The following is a 16,748-nucleotide window of genomic DNA, read 5'->3' as shown; positions in this document are numbered from 1 at the left end:
AGATGACAGGGGATAGAGCTGGAAAAAAAAAGTAAAACTCCTAGCTTGAGATAAAAACTATTCACTAAGACAGAAGAGAGAAATAATAGTAGTGATAATAATATATACATATACACACAAAGTAAGAGATGCACAGCACAACTGCATGCCATCTGCCAATTGATGACCAGCCAGTCCCTGAGCAGTGGCAGCCTCCCCCCAGCTAACTCCCCCCAGTTTTATAGTATAAACACGTTAAATCATATGGTATGGAATATCCCTTTGGCCAGTTTAGATCAGCTGTCCTGGTTCTGCCCCCTCCCGGGTCCTTGTGATCCCCCACAGCCTCTTTGCTGTCAGGACAGTACAAGATGCTGAAAAATTGAAACGTCCTTGGTTTTGTGCAGCACTGCTCAGCAACAGTTAAAACACTGGTGTGTTATCAATACTGTTTTTCACCTAAAACCAAAACATAGCATCATACCAGAAGCTATAAGGAAAATCAACTCTGTTCCAGCTGAAACCAGAATAGAGGTCTCCTCAAAGCCTTCTCTTCTGCAGGCTGAACAAGCCCAGCTCCCTCAGCGTTTCCTCACAGGAGAGGTACTTCAGTTCTCTGATCATCTTTGTGACCTCCCTTGGACCCATTCCAATAGCTTCCTGTGCTGCAGGCCCAGGCCTGGAGGCCGTACTCCACATAGGATGTCATGAGAGCAGAGCAGAGGGGGACAATCACCTTCCTCCTCCTGCTTGCCATCCTTCTTTTGATGCAGCCCAGGATACTGTTGGCCTTCTGGGCTGCAAGTGCACACTACCGGTTTGCGTCTAGCTTTTCATTCACCAGAAGACCCAAATCTTTCTCAGTAGGGCTGTTCTCAATGCATTCTTCTCCCAGTCTGTACTCTTCGCTGGGATTGAATCATAGAATCATAGAATCATAGAATCATAGAATCATGGAATCATAGAATCATAGAATCATGGAATCATAGAATCATGGAATCATAGAATCATAGAATCATAGAATGGCCTGGGTTGAAAAGGACCTCAAAGATCACCTAGTTTCAACCCCCCTGCTGAGTGCAGGGTTGCCAACCACTAGACCAGGCTGCCCAGAGCCACATCCAGCCTTGCCTTGAATACCTCCAGGGACGGGGCATCCACAACCTCTCTGGGCAACCTGTTCCAGTGCGTCACCACCCTCTGAGTGAAAAACTTCCTCCTAATATCTAACCTAAACCTCCCCTGCCTTAGTTTAAAACCATTACCCCTTGTCCTATCACTATCCACCCTCATGAACAATCATTCCCCCTCCTGTTTATACGCTCCCTTCAAGTATTGGAAGGCCACAATGAGGTCTCTCCGGAGCCTTCTCTTCTCCAAACTAAACAAGCCCAGTTCCCTCAACCTTTCTTCATAGGAGAGGTGCTCCAGCCCTCTGATCATCTTGGTGGCCCTCCTCTGCACTCTTTCCAAGAGCTCTACATCTTTCTTGTGCTGGGAGCCCCAGGCCTGGACGCAGTACTCCAGATGGGGCCTCACAAGAGCTGAAGGGGACCACCACCTCCCTCTCCCTGCTGACCACTCCTCTTTTAATGCAGCCCAGAACATAGTTGGCCTTCCGGGCTGCCAGTACACACTGCTGGCTCATGTCCAGCTTCTCATCCACCAGGACCCCCGAGTCCCTCTCCGCAGGGCTGCTCTCAAGTACTTCTTCCCCCAGTTTGTATAAATATCTGGGATTGCCCCAGCCCAAGTGCAGCACCTTGCATTTGGCCTTGCTGAACCTCATTAGGTTCTCGTGGGCCCACTTCTCCAGCTTGTACAGGTTCCTCTGGATGGCTTCCCTTCCCTCTAATGTATTGACTGCTCCACTCAGCTTGGTGTCATCTGCAAACTTGCTGAGGGTACACTCGGTTCCATCGTCCATTACCCTGACTCAAGTGCAAAATCTTGCATTTGACCTTACTGAACCTCATTAGGTTCACATGAGCCCACTTTTAAGCTTGTCCAGGTCCTTTTGGATGGACTCATTTAAGCTCCATGTATCTTGCAGGAAGACCAGCACTTCAAATGTTGGTAACCCCGCATAGAGTAGCATTAAATGGGACTTCAATTAGGGCATGATCATACTGCGCAAACTCTGTCTGTGGAAGCTCTACCCCATACTTAGTTATTCAAGCTATTACAAGATTTTCTTACAACACTAACAAACAATCGAAGAATAAATCCTCTAACAATCATTTCTACTGTCAGACAGGATACTAACATGAGAACTTCTTGCTGCAGATTTAGATAAAGGCAACATCAAGCAGATGGCATAATTACTTGTACAAAGTCGGAGCCAAGTGTTACATGACTGTCTGGGTATATCCTCAGGCTATGGGATAGGCACAGGACAACACAGGCCCCAGTACCACACAGTATGTAGATAGTTACACTCAGGTTAACAGTCTGTGGATTGCTAATTGCTTGATGCACAATGGCATTCCAGTGAGTGTCACAGCGTCACCCTCCAGTGTGGAGGTATGTTACTGTCTCTCCTCTACTACCACAATGAATTTGATGATGTCTGATCTCGTTCAAGTTCTTAATTCAACAGGAGGTTTTGCAGCAAGAAGCTGGATAGCTATCATATCAGCAACCATAAGTGATCTGAAGAGATGGCAGGACCTAGCTGAAATAACCTCAATGCATAGGTTGCAACAGGACTTCAGAGACTAGGGTTGGAAAACAAGGCTAGAAGGGGCCTTTTAATAATCTTCATGGTCCCCAAATCCTATCCTGTAGCCAAAACCTTCATGGAAAGGTCAGCACTGTGTGCTTGGTACTGAGTACCACAGCTACAGACTTTGTTCTTCTAGGAAAACAGCTTGAGAGAATCATCTATGAAAGCTGGCTGTGACCAAGCATAAGTGAACTGAGGGAGATTTCATGGTGTCCTTACAAAGTGCAGTAAGGCCAGGGAAGTGGTTCTGCAATACTTAGTCACAAATCCTGGTTTCTTCCTGTCAGGATGGTGTCACGTGCTTGTTTTCTGCAGTGACCTCTGGAGAAAGGTACCATGCAGAAAGAACGATGGTGACCTAAGGGAGTAGAGGGCTGCTCATGTTGAATATCGTTGTTTTTTTTTTTTTTCTTTTGGTACATTTGTTGTCTATTGCATAGCAAGGTACCCTAAGCTTTCATGTATGTTTGATACCGTGAGCAGAAATACATTTTCCAGGTATCTAATACTGCGGGATGCTGTGGAGTCCAAGTGATGTTCCTTAGTTCACTGCTGCCTGTGGCAGTGCAGTGAGACTGAAGAGTGCCCACGCGTACACAGAACAAGGGCACCCCTAAGACTTCTCAGTGCCCTCAACCGCCGGTCCCGTCACCTTTGATGAATGAAGCAAATCCCCTCCCCCGCCAGCCCCCTTTCCCGCCCCCTTTCCCGCCCAAGACAACCACGCCTTCACTGGCGCCAACAGCAGCCGCGCGCAGGCGCTCCGCACGCGTCGCCCCCTGATGACGCCAGCTCACCTGGCGCTCAAAAACATCCACCCCCGCCGCCGCTCGAGCGCATGCGCACTAGGTGAGACGCCGCGTCTCTTTCTCTCGCACCTCTCTGCGGCCGCAGCGCCCCCTCCCCCCACGTGTCGCTAACGGGCAGCGCCGCGGCCGTCACCGCCGCCAACCGTCGCTACGGGGTGCGCCGCACCGTGAGGCGGGGAGGCGGGAAGGGGAGGCGCTCACGCGGGGGGCTGTCCGGGGCCGTGAGCGGTGGCACCGTGCCCACCTCTCTTCTTCCCCCCACTCGCGGGGGACTGGCGAGGGGCTTGAGGCGGGGGATGCGTCGTGCCCGTCGCCGGGGGCGGCCCCTGAGGGCGAGGGCGCGGCTGAGAGGCGGGCGGGGCCGCGCGCGGGTCCGGGCACGCCTGGCGGAGGCCGGGGAGAGGCGGGCCCAGCCGGCTGCCGGCCGCAGCGGCTTCCTCCTCCCCGGCGGCCGCTGTCCTCCCCGCGGTGGCTGGGGGCAGGGCTGGGGCCGCCGCAGGGGAGCGCGGCGAGGGCTGAACCGCGTCTCTCTGTCTAGGTGCCCGATGTGGATCCCGCGCCCGGGCTTGGGGCAGCGCGGCGGCCCCTAGCTGATGCTGAAGAGCCGGCCCGGGGCAGGCGGCGCCCCCGCAGCCGCCGAGGCCGTGTGCGCGCGCGGGGCGGCAAACATGGACTCGGCGCGGCCTGCCGACGTCGCGGAGCAGGCAGCGGGGATCACCGCGGGCGGAGACCTTTCGGCGGAGCGGGCCTCGGCCGGCCGCCCTCGGCGCCGGGAGGAGCAGCGGGACGAGGATGGAAGCGACGCGGGAGGGGAGAGCGGCGGCTCTTCCTGGGAACAGAGCCTGAGCCCCGAGCTGCAGCAGGGATACCGCATCCTGCGCGAGTTCCTCCTGGAGAAACACCGGCCTCTGACAGCGCCGTTTTTAAAGCCGCTCGCGGATCAGGAATGCGTGAGGGAAGAAGGAGGAGCTGGCTCCCTCTCGGGTCATAATAGCAGTCACTCCGCTCAGCAGTCGCCAGCTGGAATGTGGCTGCTGAAGATGGAAGAGAAATTTTCCAGCGGGCAGTACGCAGGGATAGCTGATTTCGTGGGTGACTTCCGGCAGATGCTGGAGACATGTTACCGGTTGCACGGAGTGGATCACTGGCTGTCCAAGCAGGCCCAGAAGCTGGAGATGATGCTGGAACAGAAGCTGGCGCTGCTGTCGCGGTAGGTGTAGAAGACTCTGTCGAGGGCCTGGCATATGCCGTTTACATAAAGTAGATTATGCAGATGTGTTTATTTTTGGAATGTAACCTTCTGTTCCTCTTTATGTTTAAAAAAAAAAAAAAAAAAAAAAAAAGAGGAAAAACCCAGAAACCTGAACTCTGAAACCACGAATGGTTTTAAAAACAGCATTTGAGTGATTCCCCGTAGGATCAAACCTTCAAGCTCTCAGTACTTCCACAAAGAGGAATGGTGCCTACTGGCACCATTCAGGTCTTAATTCAGAATGTTTTGGAGTTTCTGAAGCTTGACATACTAAAATGCAAAATAGGGCTTAGCATTTCCTGGCTAAGATTTTGCGTCTGAAAGAAGCCTTTTAGGAACATGGAGACACACTTGTTTGGACAAGATGTCAAACGCTCCTTTCTTTATTTTATGCTGGCAGAAACAAGTGATGCTGCCCGTGTATGACTGCCTCTGTATGACTGTCTCTTCAATATTAATACCCTTCTCAGTTAAAAATACATGATAAATTTTATGCAATTGTTATAGTCAGTGAAATTTTTACTGCCTTTAAGTAGAAATAAAATGTTGGGCCAAAGTATCTGCTTTGAAATGGATAATTTAGTGTCCCTGTTTTTGGAAATGATAAAATGGAAAATAACACCTGGCATTTATAATCACAGATTTAAATGGCAAAATGCAAATTATGATATGTTTAAGCATAAATTCCTGGCAGGAACTTGCTTTTAAGCCAAAGCAGCTGAGTGTGGAAAGATTTTGAGCCAGATAGTATGAAGTCGAATTTAAATCAAACTGAAATGTATATTTTCTCTTGAGTTTGACACGGGCATACATCAGTCACGTTAAAGCTGTGGTGTCTTTTCACACTGAAAGGTCTACTGGTTTTCTGTGTGACAATGTTTTACATGTTAAAATTCCGAAAAGGTTTTTGGGGGAGGGTGAAGGTGAACAAGTAGGAATGGTATTAGCAGATATGTAAAGCTGTCCATGTCCATCGAATTTAAGCTTGCTAGTGACACAGGGTGTTAGTGCCAGCTGGTAAGAAGAACCTTGTGTAGTGGGAACACTTGAGGAGTGTGGGGCAGAGCTCAACTGAGTAAGTCACAGTAAATGTGAACTGTGTTGGTGTATCAGCACTACACATTTGAAACTGTTTTGTCTAACAGCAGTTAGGAGTAGAAAAGAAGGAGCTGAACCTAATGGGGTGTGACTGGCTCAAGAAAACCATCTGTATTGATTAAAAAAAAATCCTGTCTTAAAACAGTTAATCCTGGAAAATAAATACCTAATCAAATAGGTCTTGAAAGATTTATCCCAAATTCATTTCTGTATGTAGTATGACACAACATCTCAGCTGTATTGAACACAGGAGTGTTTTGTGGAAACCTCTGCTGAATTATGTTACTCTCGTTGGACTTGATAAGATGTGACAGTGCTCAGTGCCTTTTTATTAGAGATTACATAAGAAAGTGAAGTCATATTATGCACTGTGCCGTCATAAGGTCGTGCTTAGGTTTACTGAAAAATACTGTTGCTGTTGTCATTCTTTCAGAAATGCAAATGCTTTGGTTCAAATAAAAAGTATTGAACAGGCTAAAAATTATTCTACCCTTATCTGTGGGGTACATCTCATGCTAACACATCAGAGATATGTGAGGATACATTTTTAAGAGTCTGTGTGCATGGTGAGAGTCTTTAAGGAAGAAGAAAAGATTATGGAATCTAGAAGTCTCAGTTCTTTTAGAATTTTTGATCAGACAGGTTAATTTTTTAAGTGTTTAACAGAATATTTTTATTAGTAAAATGAAAATACAGGAACTACTTGGAATAATCATTCTAGAGAAATAGAATCACAGAATAACTTGAGTTGCAAGGAACCTTAAAGATCATCCAGTTCCAACCCCTCTGCCATAGGCAGGGCTGCCACCCACCAGCTCAGGCTGCCCAGGGCCCATCCAACCTGGCCTTAAATGCTTCCAGGAATGGGGCATCCACAGCTTCTCTGGGTAGCCTGTGCCAGTGCCTCACCGTCTTCTGAGTAAAAATTTTGCTCCCAGCATCTAACCTAAATCTTTTAGTTTAAAACCATTCTCCCTTGTCCTATCACTATCAGTCCATGTGAAAAGTTGATTTCCCTGGTGTTTGTAAGATCCCTTTAAGTACTGGAAAGCCACAATGAGGACTCCCTGGAGCCTTCTGCAGATGGAACAAGCCCAGCTCCTTCAGCCTTTCTTTGCGGGAGAGGTGCTCCAGCCCTCTGATAATTTCTGTGGCCTCGCTTTCAGCCTTTTCCACGAGCTCTATATCTTTCATGTTTCTGGGGCACCAGGCTTGGATGCAGTGGTCTAGTTGGGTCTGTATGAGATCAGAGCAGAGGAGGAGAGTCACCTCCCTGACCTCCTGACCACCCTTCTTTTGATGCAGGCTAGGATACGGTTGGTACACACAGCTGACTCCCATTGTGCTTTTCATCCACCGGCACCCCTAAGTCTTTCTCTGCAGTGCTGCTCTCAGTGAATTGGCTGTGGATGCTCCGTCCCTGGAGGTGCTCAAGACTGGGTTGGATGGGGCCCTGGGCAGCCTGCTCTAGTACCAGATCTGGAGGCTGGTGGCCCTGCCTGTGGTGGGAGTTGGAACTTGATGATGCTTTCTGTCCCTTCCAACCCAAGCTATTCTATGGTTCTCTGAATTTTCCCCATCTGTACTCATATCTAGGATTGCCTTGATGCAAGTGGAGCACCTTGCACTTGGCTTGTTGAATCTCTTTAGGTTCAGGTGGACTTGCTTTTCAAGCTTATCCAGGTCCCTTTGGGTGGCATCCCTTTCCTCTTTAGCGTCAACTGTGTCACTCAGTGTCATTAGCAAGCTTGCTGAGAATGCACCTCTGAGAATGCATTCCTCTTTCTAGGTCATTGATAGAGGTGTTGAAGAGCACCTGTCCCAAGACAGATCCCTGGGGGACACCACTCTTGACTGGCCTCCACTGGACAGGGAGACATGTACTATAACCCTCTGGTTGCAACCATACCATCAATTCCTTATCCACTGAACAGTCTACCCTTCATATCTCTCCAAGTTGGGGCTAAGGATGCAGCGTCAGAGGCCTCCAGGCAGACGTTTGTGCTTCCTTTTTCTATTGATGTTGTCAGTCCATCATAGAAGGCCACCAGGTTGGTCAGGCATGATCTACCCTTGGTGAAGCCATGCTGGCAGTCTCAGGTCCCCTCCTTGTCTTGCATGTGCCTTAACATAGCTTCCAGGAGGATCTCTTCCATGATCTCCTCATGCATAGATGTGAGGCTCACTGATCTGTCATTTCATGCGTCCTTGCTTTCTCCCTTTCTTAAAAAATGGGAATGGTGTTTCCCTTTTTCCAGTCACTGAGGGCTTCACCTGCCAGCCGTGACTTTTTAAGTATGATGAAGAATGGCTTGGCAACCACATCAGTGAGTTCTTTCAGAACCCTGGGATGCATGTCAGTGGGACCCATAACTTCTACATGTTTAGTATTGTCAGGTGGTTTTAAACTTGCTCTTTCCTTACAGTGGGAGGGATCTTGTTCTCCCAGAGTCCGCTTAGAGATTCAGGGGCCAGGAGGGGGGTAGAAGGACTGACTGCCAGTGAAGGCTAAGGCGAAGGCCTTGTTCAGTACTTAAGTTTTCTACATATGTTTTGTTGCCATTTCCCTCCTCGTTATCTGAGTAGGTATGCTCTCCTTTGCCTTTCTTTTCTTAGCAATGGACCTGCAGAATTCCTTGTTACTCCTCTCATCCCTTGCCAAGTTCTGTTCCTTCTGTGCATTGGCTTTCCTTTTCCCAGTTTGCTTCACTTCACAGCAGTGTTTACCTCAGTTTTCCTCATCAAGTAGCTAAAGTGTAGCAGTGTTGGCTGCATGATTCTCAATTACTACAAACTACGGAAAATTACCCCAGAGTAGAGAATGATTTTAAGGGGGGGTTGGATTTTATTTAGTTTTCTTCCATCTTGTTTTCAGAGGTCGTGTGATAAGTGTCACTTCTTAGAATGTTTTCACTGCAGTGCTTTAAAATGTAGCATAGTATGAAATGTTATTGTACAACCACCTATGTTGTGCTGTTTTACATCTTTTTTTTTAAAAAAAGTAACAGTAATAAGCTGCTATTTAAAGAAAGTAACAACAACAAAAAATGCATACATTTTCTCAGTATTTTTAGATATCTTCTAAAAACTGTAGTTTCTTATCCTCAGTATTGCAGAAGTATTTTCTTCCCAAATGCTTATCTGATTCTATGACTTAAGGATTAAAATACAGATCTAAATCTCCAAATAGTACTTGGTTACTTGAGATAGCTATCCATCATTTTTAACAGACATGAATGTATATGTATGTTAGTTTATTGGTTTTAAATTTTATAATTTTGTAAAGGTATTTCTGAAGGCATCCCTAGTAATGTCAAGAGAAGAATAATTGCTTTAGTCCTGACTAAGTATTCTTGATCTGTGGATGATGGTGTAGGCATTGTAGTGTAGTAGTTAAGGAAAACTGTAATTGTGAATTGACTTTGTTTTCCCTTCTAGGCATTTAAGGGAGAAAACATCTATAGCAGTAACGTCTAGAGGATCCTACAGTCTAGAAGATGAGAAAGGAACACCATGCACTTCAACAAGACGTCGTTCCACACCTCGCAACTTAGTAGGCTTGTCAGCAGGCATGTTTGAGTCTGTGATGGTTCAGGTTCTAAGACAAGAGGAACAGCTGAGAGCAAAAGAAGAAAAGAGGTAAAAGGAAAAACTCTTTTTTAGTGAAATAATCATGCCGTCTTAGGACTTAGACTCCTTTGCATCTCTAAACTTGGTAGTGTTATTTGTCTTTAATAAATGAATGAACCCAGACTTCAGTATAGTGTATCCACAGAGAGAGGAATTAGTTTTTGATTTATCACCTTCTTGGAAAAATACTAAAGCCTTGTAAACTTTAAAAATAATTTAAGGCTACTATTATTTTTGAATTGTGAAACTTTTTAATAGTAACTGAAAGCATCTGCAGCCCAGCCATGGTTTATCCTACTTCTTTTTGGGCTTTTTGCCATCCAAAAAAAACCAAACAGATAAAAACTACCAATATGGTCACAGAACTAGGCTGTAGTTATGCTTGTCTGTGCTTTGCTCACTGATGGCCGGGGCAAACTGTTTCTGCCAGTGCCATTCCTATTATCTCACTCGTTTGGCATTTCACCTTGTTGGTTAGGTAACAAATTTACAATATGTGTGTAGTTAACTCTGTGGGATTTTGCAGTTATCAAATCTGTGGTTTGTCTCACTTTGAGAAACTGAAGCTCATAAATGTGTACTTTAATAGTAATTAGAGAAACTGTCTCTGAACCTGGAGGATGATGATAAGACTTAACTTTAGGATACTAAGTGCTTCCAACTTTTTTCAAACTTAACCGTTTTGGAGATTTTTCCCATATATAATGGAGTCATTCTCAGTTTTGTAGGTAAAAATCATTTTCAGCAGATCTGAAGCCATTCAGTTTGGTCTGTATTGTGTGCCGAACAGTACTTCTTCCGTAGATATGATTGAGTCTTTCTTCTAATCCACCTCATCCTTTGCAAAAAAGTGAAGATCAATAGAGATTTCATTTCTTTAGTAAATTCCCTTGAGCAATGTTCAACTTTGCATTCCATATCTCTGAACTTGGTTGCACTTTGACTGCAAAGGTGTTTTATGAAAAAGTTACAGAAATTGGATAGCCTATAAAATTAGCAATACTTTATTAATGAAGATCCGTATAATATTGACAACATGCATATTTTTTGCAGTATTTTTATATATAAGCATGCATACTTGAAACACTATGTTGACACACCGTTTTTCTCCAAAAATGTATTACAAATTCCTGCACTTATTTTGGATTATTGCTAAAATATAGATCATGTCGAATATATTCTATCTGTTGAAAAAAATGGCTATTCACCTTCTTTTTTTATAAATCTGATGCACTAAGTTGCTACAGAGTATATGCTTACCAAAAGGATATATAAAGTTGCTGCCTTGAGTAGTTTATTGCAGTTTACCATGCCTTCCTCTTAGTAAACCAATTAAGTGTTCCTTAGAGCTACAGACTCGATCCATTGACAAATATACGTTTTACTGAATTTGCCTTTGACTCGCTCTTCATTTTTTGTAATCAAGTTGAAGTTTGCTGACCTGAAACTGCATTTACATCTTTTTAAATTTTGTGCTAACTTGACCAGGAAAATTCAGTTAAAATATATGTTATTGAACAATTATCCACGTACTTTTCAGGCCTCAAAGTATTAATGCAGAATTTCTAATTGTTTTAATGTATTCTTGTAATATTTATGGTATTAACTCTATTCTCAGAACTAAAGGACTACTTTAGTAGATAAAAATTATTTTATTCTTATTGTTTGAGTCTTATTACTGTTCCAAAAAAAAGAATGTCCAAATCTGTTGCTGTAATATAGGCTGTATGAGTGGGTAAGGTATTCAGGATTTTAATTTCTATTGTATCAAACATTGCCTTCCTCCCAGTCTTGCTCTACTACTGATTTTTTCCCATGAAATCGTGTGCAATATGATAGTGTAACTTGCTTATATGCTGTCAAATCAGTTGTGTTTGGATAGGAGCACCTGCTGTTTATCTAGCTTGCAAGTGAGTAGTCTGCTGAATAAAAACATATTCGTTTTCTGGCAATGCATTCAGCTAGTCAGTGTACATTGTTTCTAGTTAACAAGGGTATTAGCTGAGTCTGTTTAGCTCCCTGAGTTACTAACTTGCAGCCCTAGAATAGACGTTGTTACTAATGCTGGTGCCTTGCTACAAAACACCCTCATGTCTAAAGAAATTGCCTGCTGAAGTCCAAGATAATACCTAAACCTTTGCTCTAGGTACTTAGATGCTTTTATAAGGCATGGCATCATGTGAAGTAGATTTTTTTTTTCTTAAATCGTAGTATCATTAAGGTTGGAAAAGACCTCTAAGGTCATCAAGTCCAATGGTCAACCCATCACCACCATGACCACTTAACCATGTCCAAGAGTTTCATCAACTGTGTGTTTTGGAAGACTATCCTGAAATGTGTGATTTTTCTTTCCTTTTCTGTAGTTAATTTTATGGAATTCCTACTCTGGGTCTATTCATTATATTTTTATGGGTATACTTTGTAGATAATTTTCTTTCTTTCTTGTTGTCTATCCATGTCTTGCTCAATCTATTTTATCTATCAATCGATTGATCTTTTTATAACCTCCCCTAAGTCATGCATTCATTGTGGTAGACTTGACTTAGAACATGCCTTTGCAGCTTTTAGTTTCTGTATGGCAGCAAACGCCTTTTTTTTTTTCCTCTAAGTACACTTGTAAAAACAAGCTTCAGAGAAAAAAGTATGAGAAGCTTTGAAACAGCTCAGTAAAAAATTTCCTGTAAGTATGGATTTATCCTAATTCTAACCATTGGAATCTGGTCATGCTATGAGGAAAAATGTTTCTTTACCTTTAAAACTTAAATTATTCCTACTGTTAACAGCTGTTGGTGCTTGTATGATTAATGATGTCTTATTAGTTATTCTAGAGCTAAATGAACATACCTTGTGTTCTAGTAAATTAGATAGTAAGCTAAAGGTGATTGATTATCTGAAGTGGAAGCAATTTCTTCCTCTTCATCTTGTTGCTTTTGGATGTCATGATGAATTTACAAATAGAAGGAAATCATTTTGTATATTGTGGTCATGTTTCCTCTTGCTAATGTTTTGTATAGAGTCTGAAATTTTTCAGAAGTTTAACAGGACTCTTATTACCGATAACCTCTTTTTCTGAATACCCACTATTTCTGCTCTATCCTTTTTTTAGATAGGGGACCAGAACTGAATACAGTTTTTCAGGTGAGGGCAAACCGTTTATTAATGTAATGACATCTTATTTCTGGTGTTATTTTCCATCACATTCTTCATGCATCCTAATATTTTTTTCCTTTTTGACCACTGTTGTTGTACACAAGCTAGTAACAAGCCTTTACATGGGAGGGATTTTCACATTCCTGTGTGTGAATGAAGCACTTAAGTTAGGCATGAACAAGGAAGTTACAAGTTAGGTGACACAAGCCACAGGACAATGATTTGAAAGTAAGTTATCTGGCATTTGTTTTAAGAAGCATTTATATGAGTAGGTGACAAGTGTTAATTGGAAATACTGAAACATAGCGAAAATAAGGGATTTGAGAACTAAGGAGGATAAGTCTGATAAAGAATCTGGCATAACCAAGATATTGGTAGGTATTGTATTCTTTATTACTTCAAGATGTGTGTCAGTGATACTGTAGTTCTGATTTTTTTTGTCCCCTCCAGTTTCTTTTTATTTAACTGATACCTGAATTTTTGTGGACTTTCTCCTAATAGGATGAGAGAGCAAGAAAGAAAAGAAGCAGAAGAAGCTAGTCAGAAGGAAATAGAAGAATGGGAAAAGTCACTTTTAGCTCAAGCAGCACCTGCAAGGATGGAGACAATGTGGGAGATTCCAGCTATTGGTCATTTCCTTTGTTTAGCACAACAGATTTTAAACTTACCTGAAATAGTGTTCTATGAATTGGAACGTTGTCTTCTCATGCCTCAATGTAATGCTTTTTTATCTAAAATAATGACTTCTTTGTTAAGTCCTCCACATCGCAGATCTACGTTACATCGCAGGCCAACTCTTTCTTACAGGGCTTGGGAAGCAGCACTCAGACAGAAAGTCCAACACTGGTATAATGTTGTAGGGCAGACTGACAATCCTAATAGCTCTGCAGAAAAACTTGGATTGTGTCCACAGTTTTTTAAAGTCCTTGGAGAAGTTAATCCCTTACAGGAAAAACCATTTCATGAACTACCGTTCTACCAAAAAGTGTGGCTACTAAAAGGTCTCTGTGATTTTGTCTATGAAACACAAAAGGATGTTCAGGATGCTGTTTTGGGTCAACCTATCCATGAATGCAGAGAAGTAATTCTTGGTTATGACTACTTGGAGAATGCATACGTTCATTTTCCACAGTTCTGTGGTGCAGATGTTCGGATTTACAAACAAAAACCTTTTCAGGCTCCTGAATTCCCATCTCCTCCCATCAAAGTAAAAAAAGTGCCACGTACAAAGGTAGAGAAAGTAAAACATGAATATGTAAGCAAAAGCAATGGGGCTGTCAGCTCTGGCAGTAGAGGAGAGCTACTACCTCGTTCCAAGTCAGAAGTAGGGAAAAGTATGGGTTGCATTGCTAGCTGCCCAGAAAAAGATACACATTTAGATAGCTTTAGTGTCACTACAGAGATTAAGATTAACTGTGAAATGAAGACCTCAGGAGTCTGTGACATTAAAAAAACTGGTTGTTATAAAGAGAACTTCAGACATTTGATTGATTCAGGAGAGATTGTTGGCATGGCTGATCACTTTAGTTCAGGAGAAAGAAGGCTTGCAGAGAATGGACAAGGTTGCGCGGAAATGGCCAGAGTAAAAGTTGAGATCAGCCCATTCAAAGAAAACACACTGAAAGCTTGTCAAATGCTTGTCAATGGCACTCATATTGACAACCAAGACACAGACTACCGCAAATCTACTAAAGAAATAATGCTGGAGAACTCACTTCGAAGTAATAATAATAAACTAATTAAGTTGCGAGCAAAGAAGAAGAAAAAGAAAAAAAAGAAATTGAAGGATATTCTAAATGAAAATCTACAGAAAAAACTTGATGATTTGCAAAGAAGACGTGAGGTTCATCTTCATCCATTCAAATCTTACAAATCTGAGATCCAAAGCAAGTTGTTCAAAAAGAAAGCAAAACACAAGAAACACAAGTCTGGTGAGTTGACATTTTTACCTATAGTAAAAACTAGAGAGATACTGATTTTCGTTTGTTTGTTTTGAAATTTGTTTAGCTGATCCTTCTACATTTTGAATTTTGAAATTGGTTAGCATTATTGCTTTACATTGTTCAGACACTAATTTTTTTGTGAAAGTTTCCCTTTCAGATACACAAGCACATGTAACAGGCTCACAAGGTGATTGAACCAATATTAATTTATATAATATATTTGGAGAGAACATAACTTTTAAGAATGTTACAAATAATATTAGGCAAATGAATCTGATTGATTAGCTTCAGAGAGTATAGCTTGAATGTATTTTATGCTATACTATCTCACAGCAATTTTGGAAATATTTTTCCCCTTTCTGATAATCTTACTTTATTCAAGTTTCAGAAAAATGTGGAGTAATTATATGATATGATGATTCTAAAATCACCACTGGTAGAGATGTGCAGTCTTAGATCACCGGTACTTCTTTGACTGTGGGCGTAATCATATTTCTACTTAGTCAAGCAAATAAGATAGAGAACTTATACAGTTGACATTTTTTTATGTATGTGGACACCACCTAGTTAAGTGCTGTAGGTAGGTGGTAGATTTCAGTTAACATGCTGAAAAACTTTAAAACAGTCTTAAAATAGTGGAGGTACAAAGTTGTTATATCACTTCAAATTATTAGAAGGCTGCTGTATTTTTTGTGAGTTGCTATGAAGCTATCTTGTTGAGTCATGAGCTTAGCTATATATTTAAGATTTTTAGCAGGTTGCTTCAAACCCTGCAACAGCCTTGGTTCAGAGCGGTGTCAACTGGCAGGTAAATACTCGTTTTCAGCTATAAAGTTAAGCAACAAAAGGAAAGATCTGTGTTTAAAAAAACATCTTGTGAAGGATAAGTGAATACAGAAAATTGTTGCCAATGTAGTTTAGTTAGAGCTTTCATGGAAGTTTAAAGCCAAGAAGGTCATTTTTTTAGATCCCAGCTATCTGTGCAGAATACTCAAAACAACTGTCTTTCCATATCAGTCATAAACTCCTCACTCCAAAAATTTCGATGAACATAGATTTCATCTCAATGTAAATTTTAAGAGTTATATTTCAGTTTCACATATGTCATGTTTAGCAGAAGTGATGTATTTTGCATTGTTAGCTCTCCAAATTTTTTACTGTTTTCATTGACTTTAAAAGCAAACAACAGAATTAATAACAACCCAAACTGCAGGAAGGGTTTTTAATTTAGAGAAGTATTGTTTAAAAGTAAATAAACAAATTTCTGTGAATAATTTCAGTTATATTGCAGTCTTTAATGTAGACCTCATTTTACAATGCATACTTAAAATTCTTTCTGTGAGTTGTTGTTTTGAAAAACAACTACCATTAGGAAAACAGTATCAAATGTGGATGTAGCTTTTGAAACTACTTGACAGAGGTGATGTTTACTGTGCTAACTGCTTTTCTTATACGCCATTTGTAAAAGTAAGAAGGGTTCAAAAAATGCCTGTTTGCCTCAGTCTTGATACTTCATGTACTTAATGGCGTGTTAGCTGATTTTTTTATAGCTACAAATCATATTTTATTAAAACTGAGAAGAGAAAAAAAAACTGAAGTGGTGTTAAATGAACTGTAAATATGACTGAGATGTTTTTTAAGAAGTGCATTGTTAACTGTTATCACAGAATAATTGTATTTATAAGAAAAGTACATTCTAACATAATTGGAGCACTGGTGGAGTCTTCTTCTATGAAGATACTCAGGACCCATCTGGACATCTACCTGTGCAACCTGTTGTAGGGTACCTGCTTTAGCAGAGGGGTTGGACTCGATGATCTCTTGAGGTCCCTTCCAACCCCTGTGATTCTGAATGTTGGTTTTTTTTTCCTAAAATTTCTGGTTTGTGGTCTGCAACATTTAAGAATTGCTGCTCCTGAGTAGGCCAAAAACTTAGTCTTGCCCTGGTAGCGGAAACAGTAATGCTAACTCTAATGTGGTGAATAGCAATTTCTAAATATTTTATATATATAATGATTATATATAATATATATATATAATTCCTGTCCTTCAATTGACACTCCTTCAAGAGCGAACTGTCTTCCAGTCAGTTTTCCTTTTTGTGTCTAAAATATGGTGTGCTGAATGGTAAAAGTGAAGATAGACATCCCTGGTTTTTCATT

General features: G+C 41.9%; 1 protein-coding gene across 14 annotated transcripts in view; it reads left to right on the top strand.

The window, feature by feature from the left end:
* Positions 3,543 to 16,748, top strand: part of KIAA2026 (KIAA2026 ortholog) — a 61,340-nt gene continuing 48,134 nt past the window's right edge. For 11 of the 14 annotated variants that reach the window (XM_021379287.1, XM_021379286.1, XM_021379289.1 and 8 more), the window contains exons 1-3: positions 3,684 to 4,723; positions 9,302 to 9,502; positions 13,145 to 14,574. In XM_021379287.1, coding sequence (XP_021234962.1) covers positions 4,107 to 4,723; positions 9,302 to 9,502; positions 13,145 to 14,574 — 2,248 coding nt within the window. In that variant the 5' untranslated portion in view covers positions 3,684 to 4,106. The other 3 variants (XM_021379277.1, XM_021379284.1, XM_021379276.1) reach the window with 3 other exon arrangements.

This window comes from Numida meleagris, chromosome Z (genome assembly GCF_002078875.1).
Source record: "Numida meleagris isolate 19003 breed g44 Domestic line chromosome Z, NumMel1.0, whole genome shotgun sequence".
NCBI classification, from domain to species: Eukaryota; Metazoa; Chordata; class Aves; order Galliformes; family Numididae; genus Numida; species Numida meleagris.
Note: the sequence above shows the minus strand (reverse complement) of the source record. Positions and strands in the feature narration are given on the sequence as shown.